At 26.1% G+C, this 23,553-nt stretch overlaps 1 protein-coding gene across 1 annotated transcript; it reads right to left on the reverse strand.

Annotated features, from left to right (window-relative positions):
- Nucleotides 1-13,337: 13,337 nt before the first annotated feature.
- On the reverse strand, nt 13,338-14,435 carry LOC136083471 (TNF receptor-associated factor 5-like). The gene has a single exon (XM_065802872.1). It carries the CDS (start codon nt 14,433-14,435, stop codon nt 13,338-13,340), a length of 1,098 nt encoding a protein of 365 aa, XP_065658944.1.
- Nucleotides 14,436-23,553: the final 9,118 nt, after the last annotated feature.

Consider the following 23,553-nt stretch of genomic DNA (forward strand, 5'->3'; position numbering starts at 1 on the left):
ATCCTACTAAGCCTGATTTAAGCCTGGAGATTTTTTTTATTTTATTTTAAGTTTCACATCTATGTTTTTACACATGTGGGGTTTAGATAATAATGATATTAAAGAAATTATTTATTTCAAAGAAAAAAATGCATCCCTACATTCGAAGGAACAAATAGCTGTTTTGTCTCAAGTGTTGCATCAAGTGCGAAGTGCAGCTGTTTTTGTGTCAGCTGCTGCAAACCTTATTTACCAACCTTCTACATCTGTAAGTCAAGTACATCTTGCACATATTACAACAACTGACAGGACGCAGAGTGAAAATGGTTGGTAGAAGTTAAAATACTTTAATTTATTTTTGTAACAAAATTTTAACAAAAGTATTTATGGTTTTTCAAATGAAACAAAATTTGATGGTCCTTTTTTACTTATTATTCGGCTTAAAAGTTTTGAAGCCCAAATCTGCTTGACACTAAAATGTTGAAATTCAATTCCATAAAGTATGTATAAACTTGTTGACAGAATGAGAAACTACAGTAAATAAAACTATATTCAAAAAATTAACAGAAATAAATGAAATTTATTTCTGTTAATTTTTTAAATTAAGGTTTATCTTTCTGTAAAAGAGTGCAAACCCCCTTTATGGACAACCATTTGAGTTTTAACAGACAAGAAAAATTTCAATGAGGCAAACATTTTTTTGTCAACTTTAAAAAAACGAAAAAATATTGTTTATACTTAAGTTAGTATCAGAAGACCATGTATTGGTGGGGCAATGGTCAATAGTTTGACAGACAGCAACACTTTTGCTGGTGGTAAAGCAGGTAACAATACAGCTAAAACATATGATAGGTTGTTTTCAATTTATGTAAGTTTTTTGTCTTTTTATATTTAAGCATATATTGTTTTTGATTTTATTCATATGTTAATGATGTAGATTTCGTTTTAAAAAAAGCATACCTGGACTAATGTTTGCAGATTATACTTTGTACTATAACTTTAACGATACTACAGATTTGTCCTATTTAGCTATGAAACTAGACATCGTTATTGATAATCAAGAGGAGATTAAGGCAATGCTTTGAGGTCTTGTCGCTGTAACCAGGGATGGTATTTTCGACGATGTGTTACCCCAGAAAATTAAAAATGAATAGGAAATGCGACAGCTTGAGATAAAGTTGAAGGACTCTAGTTATCGCAAAAAATTGGTAATTACTGTTAATTTGTTTTAATTAAGACTACTTGTGTTAAATTTACATTATTTATGCATTATTCTAGTTGACAGCGGACCAAAATTGCTATAAAGTGTTGTATTGTGCTATATTTATATACTAAGAATTATGTTATGAAAGTATATTTAAGCTTACAAATAGCAATTTGAAATTTTGCTATAGACGCATTTTGCAATTTATGTTTAAATTTATTATAACAATTTAAATAACCTTATATATTTATTCAATGATTGCATTTTTTAGATTATTTATTTTGGAAGTCTAGGTGGCCGGAATTGTAAAGATGCAGTTCGGCGCATTATGCGCACAACAGCAGTAAACAAAGTTTTGATAGCTATTTACTCTGCCAAGTAGTGATTAGTAAGTTTTATCTAAAGATTTTTATAAGGCAAGAGACTTTAAAATACTATGATTGAAATGCCTTATTGTCATAAAAACAATCATGAACCATAAACGTTTTTAGGTGTTTTATTAATAGTTTTAGTATTTAATCTTAATTAATTAAGAAAAAAAAAATCAATTAAGAAAAAAAAAAAAAAAAAAGTTGTTAACTTTGTTTTTTTTTATTTGTTTATTTTATTGCAAGTTTTACTTTGTGCAAATTTATATTAATCTTTATATACTTTCTTATTTAATATTTATTACAAAGAATTTGTTATTTTACTTTTAATGATTATAATATTACTTTAAAAACAATGTTTTTTAAAAGTTTTAATTTTTTTTTTTTTTTTTTTTAAAAAAAAAATTTTTATGACCCTGCAACTTTTTGTTTTTGTTTTATCTTTTTAAAATTAAAGTCTTATTTTATATATATTGGTAACATTTATATACTCTATACGAAATTATTTATTTTTTATGGAATCAATCTCGAGGCTTGGCGATAAGACAAACTGTGTCTTCTTCTTGCCCCGGTCATCTGTATATTGGAAATATTGGTTGTATTTATATTTTTATACGGCAAAAAATGGAGAGAGAAAAAAAATATATGTTTTACTGCCTATGCACCTCTATTTCCAAAGGGGAGTAATTTAATTTCCAGTATCCTCGACCTCTCCTGCTTTTACTAAAATTGACATTTGTTGATGCAAACACGTGGATGGAAAAAGGGTTGATGAATATATTGGTATATCCCAGTAGGCACAGCGACATGACAAAAACGTGTATTTCACGTTACTTTGGCACGTGACATTTAGGTGACTTTTTGGTCCCCATGAAATGACCAATTTATGTGATTTATGGACCTGTTTTTCACGTTACTTTTGGCATGTAATATTTAATTGATTTTTCGGTCCCCAAGAACTGTCCAAAAGACGTGCTTTTTACGTTAATTTTAGCACGTAATATTTGAGCAATAATTATACTTTATAATTACGAAGTGTTTAGATTCGTGTAAAGAAAAAACACTCATCGTCAAAAAAATATTTAATACGCATTAATTACATGGTTTTATTAGTCAGTATAGTAGTTCTTGACATAAACATTTTGAATTTGTAATAAAAAGCTGCACTTTTATTAAAATATCCTCCTTATATCCAATAAGTAATAAGAACAAGGTCATAGATCTGCAACTTACGAAGAGCACGCTTCAATCCATAAAAAGCACATTTGAAAATTAATCTGACTAATCAGTCGATATATTCTCCAGAAAAAGAACGCTTCAAACATAATCTAACGAATCATTTTATATTTTCTACTATATGAGCATGCATTACACTTTATCTAATTAATAAGTCGATATTTTTCCAAATATAACTAAAAAGAAACAAATGAAAACTTAAATAATAATATGATTATTTAATAATTATCTTAAATCACAAACTTTTAAATCAAATCTTACTTGGTGAGTCGCCAACTATTTTGGCGACAAGATTTTTTAGTGTTGCTACTTGTTTTCGTTTATCTAAATCATTAAATAGTTTTAAGAAAACAACACTACATACAATGTAAAAAAATTAAAAAAGTCATTTGTGTTCTAATTATATACTCTGGTTGCTAAAAATTATATAAGGATTTAATAAAAAAAGATATAACAAAGTAGTCGACAGATAATAAGGAAAATTAAGTCAAAATAAAAAATACAAGTTTAAAAAAATAATGTTTATCTATATATATCTATACCTAATATCTATTTATAGATATATCTATATCTATATATAAAGGTAATAACTGATGCGCATGATTAAAAAAAGACTTGTACTCACCTTATGTGATAAGATCTGATTAAATAATTTGTTTTCCTTGTTTTCCATCTTCTTATATTTGCATCTGTTTCTGCATTAACTTGTTTATACATTAACTCACTAGATGCAAAGGTGAAATTACTTAAAATGAGCAATCTACAAAGGTCCACGAAATTACTTAAAATGAGCAATCTACAAAGATTTGAACAACATTAAATGTCATTTCAGAATGCACATAGAAAAATTAATACAATTTATAAAAATGTAACAGTTACCACATAACCACAAAACATTATATTGGGGATTTTATATCACGTTTTTCCTTACCCATGGTAAGATTTTCACCTTGAGGTTCCTTTGAAATAGATTTACCACAACTAAGGAGCCTCATCTACCTCAAATTATATATAATATATTAAATATAAAACTAAAAGTATGTATTATAAAGTATTGTCAAATTAGGTCACCAATAAATACTGAGTGCTGAAAATTTAACTCAGAATCAAGTTGCATTCTCCGACAACATATGAACTAAATTAAATACTTGCTTCAGGATGCTATCACAAAAGAAGACGAAGAGAGGAAAAAGTGAATTTTCTCAAACTTAAAAAGTTAAAAGGTCATTGGGTCTTACTACAGAATGATATTCCAAGGCAACAACATAACAATAACATTGGGTTTTCCTAGTCAATATTTTATGAAGATTTTATCATTTGTGATGTAGCTTGATAAATGTAATATTAAATAAGTAATAATAACTTATTCATTATTAAATTAACTACATCGACAAATTTGACAGTTTAAAATTATAAATAATAGGGTAGAAAAAAAATTACCTTGAACTAGGGTTTGATCTTTTGCGTGTTGCATATATGAATATAATTTGCCATAACGTTACACAGATTTTGAACTTTGCATTGTCCTATATTTGTCAAACCTAAATTGATAAAACTTAGATATAAGATAACATAATATGTTTAGATAAAATATTATATGTGACATTTTATTTTTGTCAAAAATGCCATGCAGCGTAATAAGATACTTTATACCCTGATACTATTTCTTTTAACTATTATAAAACTAAAATGCAAAATAATTATATTATTATAAAAGTAAAATAAAAAGTAATTACAATAATGAAAATATAAACTACATATTTTACATAATCATTATATTTAAAAAATCCGGACAACTGTTTGCGGAAAATATCCTGAAAAAATTCAGAATAATTTTCCCCTCATTTTTTTCTTAATTTTGCATTCAGCCAAGTGGTTTCTCAATTTTTTTAGAACTTTTCCTAAATTTTGTATGAATGATGGCTAAAACAACATAAAAACAAATAGATGACAATAATATATACTTTAACTTTTACGTATGAAAAACTTTTTGGATATTTGGAAAAAGATAAATTTCAGAAAAATAACCGGTATTCCGGGAATATCCCGAATAAGATCCCTGAAACTAAATTTTTAAAAAATAGTTATTAAAATAAAGAATATCAAGTTTCTAATCACATTTTTTTCTTGTGAATAACAAATACACGATACTTTGGCAAAGTAACTTTCACGTTTCAATCAAGTAAAATTGTCACCTGGACGAGATTACCTAAAAAATACATGATTGAAACGTGAGGAAGGAAACTGGGTAAGAACATGCATCAAACTTTATCTAATTGATAAATTTAAACTTAAATTAAACTTAAAGGAACCGGTATTTATATTAATGAAGATTATGCAAAAGAAACGATGTTAGAAAAAAAGAAGCTTTAGGAAAAAGTTAAACGGTTACAAAACAAAGGTAAATTTGCAGTTATTAAATTTGATAAAAATTATTGTAGAGATTTTAGAAAGTAAACGCGCGAAATTTTTTAAGCGAAGCGCTATTTTAACGATTTTAAATAATGACCAACTTAACAATAGATTTTAAAAAATTACACTATAATGTTTTTAATTCACCAAATGTTTTACTTAATGATATTTCTAACGCTTATTTGCATTTTTTTATCGAAAACAATTTTAGTTCATTCTTTTTTGAAATAAAAACTTTTAAAAGTGAATTCAAAACCTTAAAGAGTAATTTTACTTCAGTACAAATTAACATAAGAAGTATAAATAGCAATATGGATAAGCTAAAACATTTTCTTATCGAATGCAATTATCTATTCTGTATGATATGCCTAACAGAAACGTGGTGTTCTGACGAATCATGCAGAATAAATTCAAGTTTAGAAATTCCTAACTACAAATTATTATCATCTGAAAGAAAAACTAACAAAAGGGGAGGTGGAATTATAACTTATATTAGGAATGATCAAGTTACCAAAATTAGAGATGACCTTTTGATCTCAGATGCCGATAGTGAGGTTTTTACAATTAAAATAACTAGAAACAAATCAAAAAACATACTGATCTCCACATGTTACCGGCCACCTGAAGGTGATTTATTTAAATTTTCTAATCATTTAAAACAAATTTTTATAAAAAACAACAATGAGCAAAAAAAATATTCTGTATTGGAGACATAAGCATAGATTGTTTGCAATATGATAAACATACCAATACTAAACTTTTTTTTGACGAAATGCTTCAACATTACATCTTCCCAATTATTAACAAGCCAACTCGAGTAACTCCAACTTCAATCACTGCAATAGACAATATATTAACTAATTTATTGTTTGATACTTCTCTAAAGGCAGGTATAATAAAGGTAGATATATCTGATCATTTTCCTATTTTCTTCTCCTTGACGCAAAATCTAAAATCTAATAATAGTTGTAAAAGTAAAATTTATAAAAGAAAAATCAACAAATTTGCTATTCAACAATATAAAGACTCGCTCTCGGCAGAAGAGTGGGATACGGTATACCATGAATCCAATCTTGGGCACACTAACTCTGCTTATAATAACTTCGAAAAAATTTTCCTAAAAAGCTATAATATGCACTTCCCAATTAAAGTAAAATTAATAAAAAAAAACACTAAAAATGTCCATGGATCACCAAAGGTAAGAAAAAATCCTCAAAAACCAAACAAAAACTTTATATTAAATATTTAAAAAATAGAAATGAGGCAAACCTAAATGTTTACAAACAGAAAAAAAACTTGTTTGAAAAAATTTAAAAAAATTCAAAGAAAAACTAATACTCAAATAAAAAACCCAAATGGTGATATTAAGAAAACTTGGGATAAAAACCTGCAAAATAAATAGTTTTCCTGCTCAAATTGTCATAGATAATAAAGAGTATGACAATAATAATACAATTTCAGAAAAATTTAATAGTTTTTTGTCAACATAGGTCCAAACCTGGCTTTAAAAAGTCAATTGTCCAAACAACTTATTTGAAACTTATCTAACTAGTGTCAACAACGAATTAATATTTAAAGCACTAAAAATTGATGAACACTAAAATGCAATAAACTCTTTTAAAACAAACAAGTCTCTAGGTATAGATGACATTTGCAGTAATATCGCCGTCAATGTCTTTTCGGAGATACCCAAACCTATTTTCGAAATATTTAAATCATCAATTATAATAGGAACTGTACCAGATAAATTAAAAAGAGCTAAAATTGTACCTTTTTTTAAAACCGGTGAAACATTTTTAATAGACAATTACAGACCAATCTAAATACTTCCAACCTTTTCTAAAATACTTGAAAGAATAATCTACAATAGATTATATGAATACCTAATTCAAAGCAAGTTCTTAAATAAAAAACAATTCGGCTTTCAAGCACAGCACTCAACAGAACATGCAATTTTAGATTTAGTTAACAGTATAATGAAAAGTTATTTGTATTAGGAACTTTTATAGATCTATCCAAAGCATTTGACACAATTAATCATATCTTACTAAAAAATGAAAAAATACGGAATAAAAAATACTAGCCTAGATTGGTTTAAAAGTTATCTGTGCAACAGGCAACAATGTGTTATTTCCAACGATAATAAATATTCTAATTTACTAAAAATAAAATGCGGAGTTCCCCAAGGTTCCATTCTTGGTCCTCTTCTATTTTTAAATTATATTAAAGATCTTCCACAATCACCAAAAAAACTTGATGCAATAATGTTTGCTGATGACACAAATTTATTTTATTCATCAGCATCAATTGAAAATCTCTTTGAATCTGCAAATGATGACCTTGAGAGTCTAAAGATATGGTATAAAGTAAATAAAGTACCTTTAGATCAAGAAAAAAAAAAAAACATCTTCTTTCATTCCAGCCAGCAAAAAACAAAATACCAAGCATGCTACCATTACTATATGTTGATAACATAAACATCGAAAGAACTGAAACTATTAGTTTTCTTGGGTTAATTATTGACGAAACGATTCTTGGAAACCCCATATAAAAACATTAAATACAAAAATATCAAAAAGTATCGGCATACTTTGCAAAGTCAAAACTATACTTTCCCAGGAGAATTTAAAAATTCTCTACTTATCTTATATACAAAGTTATCTAACATATGTTAATATTGCCTGGGGAAGTACGAATAAATCTAAATTAAGTTCTCTATATACACACCAAAAAACACGCATCAAGATTGATTTATAATAAAAATAAATTCACTCATGCCGATCCTTTACTTAAAAACTTGAATGCTTTAAATATCTATCAAATTAACATCTACTAAAATGTTTTATTTATGCTCAAATATAAGCTCGGACTTGTCCCAACTCATTTTACTTATAACTTTTTTCAAACTAACGCCAACAGATATATCACACGACGAACCGGAAACTTTACATTGCCCATAAATAAGAAAAAAAATTTCGAGTTTTTCAATTGTATACTGTGGCCCCTATTTATACAACAATACCTCAAAATATAGAACTTACTAAATTGGATAATCTTATTGCCCTGAAGAAAAAACTAACAGATCTCATAATTAACAAAAATTTTTTTATCGATATGTATTAAACATAAAATAACAATTAGTATAATAAAAATTAAAAAGAACAATTTAAACTATAAAAAAAACAAAAAAGAAATAAAACATAAAATATAAAAAAATAAAAAAATAAAAATTGTTAACAACTATACATAGTAAAATATAACTGAACAGTAGACCTCAAAAAATTAATGTGTGTCTTTACTCTTTAAATTTTAAGTTTATTTTGCATTTTAAAGGTTCTCGATGAAAAGACTTTTCTTAGTCTTCTGCGAGTTTCCTTACAACGACATAGTACTACTAGTATATGTTGATATTTATTTTCAACAAATAACATATATTTTCAACGACAACAACAAGCAAGTCTCTAGTAGCTCTGTGGTGCAACGGACTTGCGTATATCTTTTAAATGCATGGGTTAATAACTTTAAGTTATATACCACAAATTTGTTAATTTAACTCGCATGAGTTAAAAATTCAAACGCGCATGCGTAAAACAGCATTGTAACGCTCTTTAGATAATTTAATAATTTGTGGTGGGCATTTATATGAACTGGAGACATATAAATATTATTTGTTTTTGAAATATATAATAATGATTGTTGTAAAAAAAAAATAATTAATAAGTCGATATTTTTTCAATTTAGCTAAAAAGAAACAAATAAAAACTTTATTTAATTATAATATGATTGTTTAATAATTATCTTAAATCACAAACTTTTAAAACAAATCTTACTTGGTGAGTCGCCAACTGTTTTGGCAACAAGATTTCCTGGTGTTGTTATTTCTTTGATCTAAATTATAAAACTATTCTTAAAAAGCAATGCCATACAAAATATGAACAAATAAACAGATATTGCAATTAGTCATACTTGAGAGACTCTTGCTTTCATATTGGAAGGTCGTCAACATTGAAAGATAAGTATAATGCAGTTTCAAATACAATAGCATCATAATCATCTTTTTGTGGCAAAAAAATTAAACAAATCCGCGTTAGTAACCTGTTTTATTTGTACATATTAACAATAGTTATAAAAGTCATATGATATACATAATAATAGTTTCATAAATATAAGTCAATTATATATTTTAATCATATAATATTTAAATAAAATAAAAAAATGAAATAAAAAAGTATAAACCTTCTTTAACAAGTAAAGCACAAGATCAAGATGTCATATATTACAAAAAGATGAAGTATTTAATAATAATATATACATATATCATAATAAATAACATAACACGTTTGTTTATTGGTATTATCTTGGGTAAATTCTTTAACCTTATTGATAAAAACCAAATAATAGAAGAAAATCTATTTTTGGTTTTTATCTTATCTTGAGCAATAATGTATGGAGAAGTTCAACAGACATTATTATTGTTCAAGAATCAATAATTAGTTCTGCTAGAACGTATGATTTGTCCATGTGGCTAACTTAACTCGATATTAAATTTGTTGTAAAATAACTTATTTTGTACTACATTAGGTAAGGAAAATAGACAAATTCACCAGTCAAAAATATTACATCATAAAGTAGAAAAAAAAATATACCTTGTATTAGAGTTTAACCTTATTTGGGTGGCAAATAGGGACGCTTGGTACTTTATTTAACTTAATTTGATGTAATTTGGATATTAGATATTACAACTTTAAGTATATCGGACTTTTTAGTTCTCTTTAAAATGCATCGCGTTATAAGATATTATATAAAGCATTTTTTTTTTGTTATGATAAAATACAATAAAAATTAATTATGTTATAATTGTTTTACATAACAGTAAAACATTTATAACTAATATAATTAATACAAAAACTATGCTATAGAAAAATAATTAATAAAATAAAAAATATTATTTCACATTTCCTATCACAGGTTTTTGTTGAGAATAAAAAAGTTCCAAAAGACGCGACATTTTGGCAGGAAAATTTCACTTAACTTTTACGTTAAATAGTAACCTGGACGAAGTCACCCAAAATACACGTGATTGAAACGTGAATAAAACGTTGCGTGCCTACGGGTGATGATATCTAATGATGGAAAAGTGTGTTAAGAGTTAAGAGACCTTTTATTGACACGTCATGTTACGGGAATTTGACACTTTATTTTACATGACGGGAATAGACGGTCAAGGGATTAGTCGGTAATTCATGAAGAGCAAGTGAGGGGGAATAAGCAAAGAAAAATTTTTTATTGACGTTTAAAAATTTTATTATAAAAAGACTGTTACAAGTTATAATTTTTTTTCTTCTCTGAAAGTAGAATAATTCTTTTTTACATAATTTTCAAAATTCATGTTTGGGTAAACTTGTTTTCCAATCGTGATGCAGTGATTATAAATATCGAGTTCTTCAGCAAATGGTTTTTTAAATTTTTGTGACATTTCCAATACGAATTGTGCTTCTTCATGTGACAAAACAATCTTTTTTTTCACCAGACAATTAGAATTTCCAGACATTGTATTAGTTAGCTAAAAAAAATTAAAAGTAATTTATTCATAAAAAAATTTACAATCAAAAGGTGGTGCGTTGAGTATCCACACTTCTTTTTCTTCTTGTTTATTTGCAATTGGTATATTTGCAACTTCAAGTTTTACACATTATTCATATTCGAGACCACGGAGCGGTCCTTTTAATCTGGTGCTTTTATTTTGATTTCAAATGGTGGTGCATCTAGTGACCATTCATCATTATTATTATTCATTTTTTATATCTAAAAAAAGATAAAATGTTAGCATAAAGTTATATAAAATAGGAATAAAATAAATCAATAAAATAAGGAATAAAAAAAAAGAGACAAAATGTATTAAAAAATATATAATTCTGAATAAAAAAGTTATTTTTTTTGCAATTTGCAACTTCGACATGTTTCCCATTTTTTTACGCAAAAATAACGTTTATTGACCATTTGTGAACGGCGCAAGCTCTCTTTATTTATACATTATAGATTGCTGTAAAAAAAATAATATATATGTTAAGCAGAAAAAATTTTTATTAAAAAAAATAAAAAGAAATGAATGTATTTTTTATTATGTTACGGACTTTTTTTGACACTTTTTTTTTGCTATAACCCTTTTTTTGTTTTGTTCATTTTTATTTTCTAGCTATAAATATAAAATAATATCATTCCTATGTACAAAATTTTCAGATGTAATAAAATAATATTGTTCTGTAGCCCAATTTACATAATCTTTTAATAAAATATAAAATTGATCATATTGAGTATTATTTAAAAAAAGGTTGAAAATAATGAGATAAAAATATTTCACTGCTTGTATATAAAAAATAGGATTTGTTCGTAAAAAAAATCTAAATGTTTTCTATATAAAAACAAAGTCCATATTGTGTTTGTAAGTAAAAGGTTTAATCGCAAATAGTATATTTGGTGTCGTAATATTAAAATGGGATCGCTTTTGCCAGTTTCATTTGAAACAATTTCATTTCTATCTTCATTCTACTGAATGCCATTTTTCTTTTACATAGTTCTTTCAATGTTGGAACGTTTTCATGTTTGAAGCTTAATCTTGTAGACAAAACCATACCCATTTTTGATAATGTAAATCATATTCTTCGAAACTTTTTATTTTTATTTTCATTTTTTATTAGTTATTTAAAAAAAATATTTAAAATATTGACTTACAATATTAACATGAATAAAACAAGGTTCTGTAATATAAAAATATTGTTGTTTTGCCCAGTATATATATTCCATTATTAAATGATATAGTTTTTTCATTAAATTTGTTTCTAGTTGTTTATGTGGATTAGCAAAATACGATATTTCTGTAAAAAGTAAATGAAATAACCTGTAAAGGTAGCGTCTTTAAAGATAAAAAAATAATAAATGTTTACTTTTTTCAACATTCCATTCATAAAAGATGTGTTTTCGATAGCTGTAAAAAAAATAATCTAATTTCATCTTTATTTTTCCATTTGGTGGGTAGTTTGGTTCTATCGAATAAAGAAAAGATTTTATTTTGTAATTGTTCAAATTCAAAAAGGATTTGTTGATGTGCCAAGGTTTCTTTACATAAATCTTTCAAGGTTAATTGAGATTGATTTTCAAAGGTAAATTTGTTGGTGTTATCCAATCTATCATTATCGTAATAAAAAAGATAATAATAAAAATGTCGTTCGTTTGGATAAAACCAAATCAGTGTTTTGTCTTCAAAGTTTTTAATGTGAGAATGAATGTTTTCCAAATAAGTGCAAGGTTTTTTAATTTTTTTGTCAAATTTTTTGACTTTTTTTTCTCGTTCCATTTGTTTTCTACGTTAATGCAGAAAGTAGTGAAATGAACTAATTTCTTTTTCAAGTATGCTGCCAATATTGCCCCAGTTGCTGCCCATGATCAAATTTTTTAATTAGTTATCTAAAAAAAATTTTACAAATATAAAAAAATAAAATAAAAAATCAGGTATACGTATGGGAAACAAGTCATGTTTTACTATACAAGTAAAAAAACTATGATTTGTTTCCCAAAATTTAAAAGTTTTTTAGTAGAAATCAGGTTCTTAAGCACATTCAGGTGCTTCTGGTGGTTCAGGTAAGGGTTATAAAAATTTAAAAGTTCTTGTTGCTTGGCTTTAATGACAGCACTTGGATAAAATGTGATTTGTGGAGAATAAACAGGTGGTAGATTTTTAACTACACTTTCTTCGCATGTTGGCAATCGTGGTATTTGATTTTTATATTTACTTACAATGTCTATACGATGAATAGCTTTACACAATACAAGTAAAAATTCTAATTTACTTTCCATATTTTCATAAATATATCCTTGCTCATCTTCTATAACGTTATCTTTGAAGTACTCTATGACATCCATCGCGGTTTTTAAATTTTCTTTGATTCCAAATGGTAACTTTAACATAAGTCTGATACTTTTTGCATTGGCAATAGTTAGTTCAAGACTGATTTGTCTATATATCTCTACTAAATTCATTTTTTTTATTAGTTAATCTAAAAAATAATGTATAAAAAATAGAGATAAAAAATATAAATACTTACAAAAATTAGAAAAAACCATTTTTTTATTTAAATATATTATTGAATAGTAATCGTGATAAATAAAATTTTATTAATAATAAATTGTTTTAGTTCTTTGTGCAAAATGAAATTTGGAAAACCAACAGCTACATTATATTCTTCGGTTGGTTTATCAAAAGAACTTGCGTTTAAACTTTTAATATAATTTTCGGGTGTGATAGTATGAGCAAATAATTTATCATTATTTCTTAGAGTAAAAATTATTTTTTTGGCAAAGGGCCATTTTAAAGCATCATCGAGTTCGCTTCGAATGAGTTGGAAGTAAATGGCTACATTGTTTACATTTGTGCTTCGAATATATATTTTTATACGATAATAATACCCTTTAGGTGAATAAACAGCTTGCGAATAATAAGCTTCTTCTGATAGCAGTCTTAGATTCATTTGATCATGTTTGATGATATGTTTGTCTTTAAAGAGGTGTTGCATTATTTTTGGGTGTTGAGTTAATTTTTTTATTGCTAAGAATTCTGTGCTGTTTTCTTCTACAATTTGATTGAGTTTTATGATTTCTTGATTGAGATTTTGTATATCTTCTTGATTTGTTAACATGGTCATGTTGTCATAGGTGAGTTTTTTTAATTCTAGCATTTCTTCATTTATTATTTCAATCGTTTGAACTAGTTTGACGTTTTCTTGGTTTAGATTTTTAATTTCTTGATCGTCTTCTCTTTGCTTGTGTAAAATATCTTTATAATCAGCAATTTTTCTGGCAATAATTTCTTGAAGATTTTTGACACTATTCATGTTGCAGTTGAATGAGAGATTTAAATAGTTTAAGTTTGCTTTACCATCTTGAATAATTTGTTCCATATCTTGATTTTGTTGATCTTTATACTGATGAAAACAAATAACAGAGTGTTCATAGTAGTTGTCATCAACAACAGTATTACAAAGAAAGCATATTTTTGGTTCATTTTTGAGAACTTCGTAATCACACTTATGATTTAATAAATCTTTTACTTTTTTTTTGCATGTAAAACAGTCATGAAAGTTTACTTGTTCAAATTTGTCTTTAGTGCATTTGACTTGATGATCCATGAGTTGTGCTATAGTTAATTTTTCATCACAAAACCAACATGGAAATTTGTCCATTTTTATTTATTAGTTGCTGAAAAAAAACATTTATTTATATTAAAATAACCATATTAATAAAAAATACAACAGTTTTTAAAAACAAAATAGAATGATTTTATATATTAGGCATTAATAAAAACGGCAACTAGATTAAATATAAAAAAAAAATCGTCCATTTCAATGTCTAATAGTACGTGCTCGTTTATATTATCGTGGTAATCATTGAGAAATGAGAGATTTTCTACTTCTTCATTTTCTACTTCTTCAAAAACATCGCCAAAACCAGGATACATATCATTGTAATCATCATTATTATTATTCATTTTTTTAGTTGACTAAAAAAAAAAGATATATTTACAAAAAATAATTACAAAATTAATTCTGGCAGATCATCCATTTCGTTAATAACATCTAATATATATTTTTCCAAGTCCATTTCATGCAAAATTTTGTGTATTTTTTTTTCTAATTGATCTACTTCTTTTTCTACTTCTTCTTCTATCATTTGTTTCTTTATTTTAACAATGTAATCGTTTTCTTCCATTTCTTCCATTTTTTCTGTATCTTGGAGTAATTGTTCTAAATAATTTTCATAGTCTTCTTCACTCATTTCTTCCATGTCCATTATTTCTTCTATTTCTTTTTCTTCTTTCTCAGATAAAAATAAGTCGTGGTAACAAATAGTCCACTCGTTGATATATTCGCCATAACTAAGAAAAAATAATTGCATATAAAAAAAATAAAAAATACAAGTTTGTATTCTTACCATCCGCATTTTCTTATGTATTGATTCATTTTTTTAATATATTAGTTAGCTAAAAAATAAAAAATTAGTTTACAAAAAAAATTATTGTAATATAAAGTTTGTTATCATATCCATAGTTTCTTTTAAATGTTTAATAAGCTCTGGATTATTTTCTTTTGTAGAAATATCAATAGTCCAATTCCATAACGCATCATATAAAGCACGAGCTGCTTCGATTTCTGTTCCTTTTTTTTGATATATTAAAGTTAAAACTCTTATCATTCTTTCGTTATTGCTGTTGTAATCGTATTGTATGCATTCGATTTCTCGTTTTTGATAACCAAGGTATTGAGCCAAAGTATCCCATCGTGTTTGCAAGCGTGCTGCTGTTTTTAGTTTAATTCGTAAAAAATTCATTTTTTTTTTATTTTTGCTAAAAAAAAATACAATATTTATTACTAAAAAATAAATAAATTATATATATTTTATTAAAATTAATTTACATTGAGTCAGTTTAAATAACGGTTCTTTATTATCAACTTCTTTTTCCCAATTTGTGAAAATGAAATAAATGTGATTTATCGGTCTTTTTTGTTTAAGTGTTACAATATAGAGTTAAAATTTTTTTCATTTTATCAAAGTTTTTAATGTAACTATTGTTGATTTTTTTAACGTAAGTTCTTTTCAAATTTAAATTAATGGCAATTTGTTCAATTCACCATTAAGTTGTTTTGAAATATTATTTATTATTTCTTTGTACATTTTTTCTCTATTATACTGTATTAAAAAGATAAAAAAATAGAATAAAAACAAAAAAAATATAAACAAAAATAAAAGACTATAAAAAAAAATTTTTCTGGAAAAAAAATATATGCATAAAATTTCTACAAAAAAAAAATATCTATTCGTTTTCTGGAACAGGATCCGGACTCTCTAAAAAAAGGAGAGAGAATATTAAAAAAAATATTTATACTGTTTTTATAAAAAAAGTAGTAAAGTTAAACTTACGAAGCGAATAATCCTAGTGGGAAGGTCCCACTTCTCTGTTCCTTGTTATATCTTTCTTTTCTTGAATGCTTTCCAGAAAGACTTCTAATCTTTCCATGTTTTTATCTATAAGAAAAAAAAAAAGTTTTATAAAAATAATTTATTATTTTGATAAAACCTTTTTTATTAATATAACAAAATTACCTAATATAGGCGAATAAGGTCGAACATGATGAAAAAGATTTTTTTTGCCATTTTGTATGATATAATGGTTTCTGAAGAAACCATCGTGAAAAACTTCGTGTTTTATTTTACTTATTATTACGTATTTCATTTTTTACTAAAAAATATTAGTTGTTTTATATAAAAACACCATATTGTTTTTTGCAATAAATAAAATATATATAAATAAAAAAATATCATTTTTTTATAAAACAATGTCAAATCAAAAGTTAAAGTCAAAAAAGTTGAAGTCAAAAATGAGCGCAGATGACATTGATTTTTCCCGTATGATTGTAGGACGGAATTTATTTTCAAGACATCCCTATTATAAAAGTAATTTAAGACCCAAATATACTTCTAAATTACCCAAATATACACTGGATGGACAATGGCCTTTTCATAGAGATGCTTTTTTTGAATTTTTTGATAGGACCTCATTTGATGAAAATGAATTAACAGATCCTGATAAAACGGAATTAAAAGTACTAAGACGTAGAAGAATTAAGAAAAACTTGACAAAAATAAAGCGTCAATATTGTAGAAAAGCACTGATGTGTTATCGAAAAACAAAAAGCAAGTATATAAATAATAAACAAAATTGTGAAATGGATCGAGTAGTAAAACCGATATATCGTTTTGTTTTAACAAAAGTGGATCGCGATAAATAAAGAAATATTTATTGAAATGAGACATAGAAAGCATAGAGGTCATAGGACTACTAAAACATATATTTTTGTTCACCGAGAGTGGAGACCTCATCCTAGATCTCATCATTCTTTAATTGGTAAAGAGCAAAAACGTATACTTAGATAACGTGGTACAGGTATGGAGATTTTGTTGATGTTATTAAAGAGTCATTTAACATTTGGCGACTCGAAGAAGCAGACGTTATTTAAAAAAAATTTTTTATCCCTTTGCACAATTATCTGATTTTTACATTTCGCTATTTAAAGCTACTAGTAATGCAAAAAAGAGGTTTATCGTTTTCATATCGTTTGAAACAGGGTCAAATTATTAAAGTAATTCGTTGTGTTTATATATGAAGACGGAGAAGAACATTCTTTTGAAATATCGGAAAAAAACTTTTTACTTTTTGTTCTAAATTCTCATGGAGGATGGCTTATCGACGAAAAACGCAGAAAAGACATTATAGATCTAAGATACGTAAGCGAGGAAGAGTTCGACGAGGAAGAGGATTAGCTGATTTTATAACCCCTAAAAATGTAACCAACACATTGCAAGTGGGTTCGCTGTTATACGGTATAAAAAAAGCGTGGAAAGGTAAACAAACAAAACCTCCTCCTGTTCCTGTTGTTACAAAATCTGCCAACCCTTATATGCCTCCGGATAAAGTGTTTAAAGTATATTAAAAAAAAAGACAGTTGTAAAAAAATATTATATTATTTCATCTAAAGAATAAACATGTATAAAAAAAATATTGTTTTGTTTTTCTTCTACTTTTTTCTTTTTATAACGATTATAAGAATTGACTTTTTTCCTGCATCTTTAAAAAATCTTTTAATAGCATTTTGAGCCAATATTTGTTTTTCATAAATATCATAATTCATAAGAATTTGTTTTATTTTCATAGACAATAGATTGCGTTCCAGATATTCCTGTTTTCTCATATAAAAATGCAATTGCATGTCTTTTTCAAACAGTTGTTTAGCAGTGTTATCAAGGTGTTGAAAGAGTTCTCTTTTAATAAATTGAAAAAATGAAAAGAGATTTATCTGAATTAGTTCAGAGGCATAAAGAGATGTTACTTCATAAAAATAATGGTTTAACAGTCTGCACAATGAAGGTAATTAAATTTGATCAGTATATAAAACATTTTCACTGCGAAAGACTAGAGCTACAAAATAAGCGGCAAATGCCTCACATAAACTACTATCATTCCATTCAAAAAAAAATTAATTGTATGAAAAAAATACGTTTTGATTGCCAGTGATTTCATTATATTTTAAAATAAATTTGGTAAACCAATAAAAATCGCGATTCTCTGCTGTCCATTCTATAGGAAAATGATTTGATTGTTGTATATAATAATTAATTTCAATTTCATTGTAGTTTATATTATTAGCGTTGATTTGTATATTGCTATTTACTTCTTCTTCTACTTCAAACAAATATTTATTAAATCTTAAATGTTTTAGAATTTGTTGCAATACACTTTCTTCTCCTAAACTATCAAAACAAAAAAAATGACCCTTGTCTATTTTCATCAACACTCTCCAATGTAGACCTGCTTCGTTTGTAGTTTCATTGTTGTAAATGATAAAAGAATCATTTTTTTCGTATTATTAATAATATGAATATGAGCTTTTGTTTGACTTAGCTCGTCAAAAGCATAAACTCCTATAAAATAATTTTTAAATTCTGAATTTTTAAAAAAACAAGACAAAAATTCATCAGTAGCCATTTTTTATTATTCTTCTTTTTTTACTAAACTAAAAAAACTCGTGATAAATATAGTTACAAAAGCGTGTAATATATTAACAAATAAAGTTTTTTTATCGCTGGTTCCTTCCTTTATAATTCCTTCAATGTTTCTTTTAACAGATTTCTTTTTTAAAGCTCCATCTAGTTTTTCTATCAAAGAAGAGACGGTAGGTATTACTTTTGTAGTAAACGTATCTACGAAACCGTCTGTTTGATCACCGTCTGTTTGATATATAGTGGGTTTGATATCTCTGTCTAGTAGCAAAACAGTAAGCTTGGCTTTATAGAGTTCAGCTATATAGGTATCACCGAGTTGTTCTTTTAAATCATCAAAGTAGTTGAGATGAATTGGACAAACTTGATGATTTAATTATTAAATTGACTGTTTTTAAAACATTTTGCAATACTGTAAGAATTTAATGTTATTCTTTTAGAATCGAGTACATATTGTAGAAAATCAAATGAATTTTTATCTGTAAAATGTTCTTCTTCTACTTGATCAGATGAGGGTGAAGAATTTCCAGACTTGTTTTCATAATGTTTGTATCTTTTAGACAATTTATCAAGCGCGCACACTGCGCAATTGTTATGAATTTTTCTAATGATGCTATCAACGCGATTCATTCTTTTAATAAAAAAAATGTCAAAAATTTTTAAAACTTAATTTTTTATACTTTTTTATTCATTTTATTGAAAGAATACGCTTCTTTTTTTAATAAAAAAGCAACTTTTTTTGGTTGTGGTTGTTAGATATCGAGTTTATAACCAACAGTGAACGTCATCAGTGGGGAAAAAATTGTGTTAAAGAATTGTGTTTTAGATCAATCTGTGATAAAAAAATTTATCACACACAAGTACTACCGTGTGTAAAATTTGAAAAATTAGAGACACATTTAAAAAAAGTTTATTATTATTGTTTAAATAACGTTCATGGTTTACCGTATTATCCAAGTTTTAATCACACTAGTGAAATTATATTTTGCTGTTCGACAACAACATATTTAGAAGAACAATTTGCAAAATACAAATACAATCTAGTTTTTGTTAAACGTGGAAACATAGAGAAGGATGTTTTACATTCGATAAAAAATAAGAAGATTTATAGCTTTGATTTATCGCGTTTTTTATTTCCGAAAATAAGTAAATTACCTAGATATATTAATAACGAAAGTTTATGCTTAGAACATTTTCAACATAAACACGCAAAAGAACACACACACACGAACATTGTCTAAAATATGAAACGTTTATGTTCGCGCTCTATCTAGAAGATTTTATAAACAGTTTTATAGAAGATAGTGACGTGCGAGAGTATACAGAATTTAATGTCAAAGAATACTCAAGTTTTATTCGTTTAATAAAAGACAATATCAAATGTGTTTACGTGTTGAAAAAAGACACTTGAGAATGTTTTAACAATACATTTAAAATAAATAATCTTGGGTATCAACTTTTTGATATGGAAAAAAAAAAATAAAAAAATAAAAAAAATGTCTTGTTTATAATCCTTCTTTCGCAGTCACATAATATTTAGTATAACTAGTGTTTCAGTGTATAGGTTGTTTCGATACTATTTTGTTAGTATTGTAATTATAAACTTCGTCCTCTTTTCTGTATACCATTGAAATATTAAAGTTTCTTTTAAAGAAAAAAACCATTGAGCAGGAGGGAACATTTCTATTAAACTTTTTTCGTGAAAAGTACAACGTTCAAAGGCTTTATAAATGTAAACTTTATCACCTTCTTGATGTACTTTTTTTTCTATAAAATGTTCATAAATAGGAGCAGGTGTATAAATGGTGTAATAGGCGTTACGAAAAACTTTATCGTTGAAAGAAAAGCAAGGCGGTTGGTCCATTTAAGCTGGATAAACGTCTTTTAATTTTTTACAATTTTTCTTCAAGTTATCATATTCCCATTTGTTGGATAGATAAGGAAACAAAAAATAATAATTTAAAGACTGTTTAAGTTTGCTTTTCCATGAAGTACATTTCTTTTAAATGTTTTTTGATTTGTAATAAAGTTTATATACTTTAATAAACTCTTCTAGTTTTTTTTTTAGTTCTTCGTGTCGATTTTCTATTGTTGTTTTGGTTATATTTAAAAAATCATCGTTAATCATGCGACATACTTCAAACATGTTTGTTCTCCATGAAGCTCATTGTTCTGCAAAATTCATATAACGACGAGAAGGTTTTTCAAACAAACGAAGACAGTTTTTATAGTCTTTAGCTATAAATATATAATACAAATCCATCCATTTTTCTTCTTCCAAATTCAACTCCAAGTTAAAATTTTTTAAATAAGTAAATATAATGTCTTGCCATTCTTCATACGTGTTATTTAAATGGTGAAATTCAAACAACATAGGATGTAATTCATTATCTGGATAAAAAAGTTAAACAGCTTTGATGAGACTTTCGTCGAGTTGTTTGCAAGTCATTTTCTTCTTCAAAAATGAACTAGAATTTATTTTTTTTACTCTCTATATAGGAAAAAACAAAAAAATAAAACAAGTTTTATATTAATAAAACAGGTTTTTTTTAATTCAATTAAAAAAATTACAAAACAAAAATTAATCTTCATCTTTTTCTGGTACTTCTGGTACTTCAGGTTCCACTTTGGCTTTTTTTGCTTCACTCGCTTCTCTTTCAGCAAACTCTGCGCAGGCTTTTTTCAAATTCTGATTATAATTTCTAGAAACACCATTTTTATTCATAGCGTTGTGGAAAGAATTTTCTACAGCTAATAATCTTTCATACTCTGTAACATGAATCTCATCTTCTTCTTTTGCTAAACGTATTGCATAACCGTTAAATTCGACTGTTTTTAATATGAGGGTTTTAGAATAAGCGACTGTTATATAGGCTCCATTTTAAGCTGCTTGCATACTATCCATCAGACTTTCCAGTACTTTTTTGGTCATTTTATTATGATTAAATTTAAAAACTACATTATTAGTAATTTTGCCTGGGACATTTTAAATTTGTTGTCGTCTTTAGTTAATTTGAATTCAGATCTAAATAAATAATTTGTTTTGTTAAGATCACACATATCTCTATATTTATTATTATATATTATTAGTAATATTTCACAGCCCTCATATTTTGGTTTGTAGAACTATTCTTTTGTAACATAGTTAAATTGTGCCAGTGGTTTGAGAGGAACAGTATAATATTGTTTATCTTTTACATTTTTTTCTTCTTTAAATTCAATAAGCCACAAAGTAGCACCAGCTAATTCTGCAAATTTGACATAGGTGTTATCATTGCAATAAACAACTTCAAACTCTGACATTTTTGTTCACTTGTGTTTTGAATAAATTTTTAAAATAAAATGAGCTCCTTTTATACTGTTTGTCATGAAAAGAGAGATTAAAAAAAACGAGAATTAAATAAGTTTTTTTAAAGGATGTAAAATATGATGAACTTTAAACTTTGTACTTTGATACTTTGATTCTATTTTAATAAAAGAGATTATGTTGTTATGACTACCCTATTATATAAAAAAAGGGGGGAAAAAAAACTTGTTCAAATCATTAATATCATCTGGTAAAGTCAGTGAGATATAAAAATTTATTTATACTGCAAAAAAATGGAAAAGGAAGAGAATAGATATTATAAAAGAACAAGAAGGGAAATTGTAAAATTAAAATACAAACATTTTGATGGTAGTTTCAATTAGAAAAATCTTCAGTTGTAGAAGATTACGATAGAAAACTAGTAAAACAAATAGATGATTTATTTTTAAATATGTGGATTGATACTGAATTTAATACTAGTGTGCTTTTGTTGCCCTATATTAATGAACTTTTTAGTAGAGCATTAAACGGAAAGGATATAAAACAGTTTGAATTTTATTATTATTGGTTTGGACACTGTGAACTTTGCAGGAAAATATGTTTGTTTTGTTTTGATTTTTTTTTTGTAAATTAAGTTTTTGTAAAAATTGTATTCTTTCTCATAAGGAAAAAAAAGAACATGTAGTTTAATCTTTAGAACAAAAACACAATGTATGAATTTAAAATTTTTTTTTAGATGTTTAAAATAAAAACAAACCAAATCAATGGTCTTTTTATAAAGCAAAAGAGTTTAAAAGACTCGAAACTAGAGATACTCAAGAATGGTCTTTTTATGAAACAAAAGAAAGCGCTTCTTTTGATTTGAGAAGTACAAAGGATTATATACTTCAACCACACCAACATAATTTAGTAAACACTGTAGTTTATATTAATTTAATAGATTCAGATTTAGTAGGACAAATATATTCAAAATCAGGTATGGCTTTTAAATATGGTGTGGTTGTGTTGAATGCTCCAGTAATAATATATGCTGATTATAAAGATGAAATTAAAGTCATATTGACGAATCATTCGAAAGAAGATTATATTATTAAACGTGGAGATGCTGTTGCTCAAATGGGATTTGTGAAAATATTTAAAGCTGTAAAAAAAGTAACAGAAATTGATGGATGTTTTTGTCGTAAAGTAACAATGTCAATAATTAAAGATGTAAAAAGAAAGGGTGGTTTCGGTTCCACTGGAAAATAAATTTGTTTTTGTAATATATTTTTTGTATTGTATAAATTTTTTTTTAGATTAGTAAAAGTTATGGCTGATAGAATTGCAGAAAATAGTAGACCTTCATTTACCATTTATACTGACAATCCGAGTTTTTTATTCAATGGTTTGTATAATGATAAATTAATGAATTTAGATTTACGAGTATCCATTTTAGAAGA

The sequence above is a fragment of the Hydra vulgaris genome, chromosome 08 (assembly GCF_038396675.1).
Source record: "Hydra vulgaris chromosome 08, alternate assembly HydraT2T_AEP".
Lineage (NCBI taxonomy): Eukaryota > Metazoa > Cnidaria > Hydrozoa > Anthoathecata > Hydridae > Hydra > Hydra vulgaris.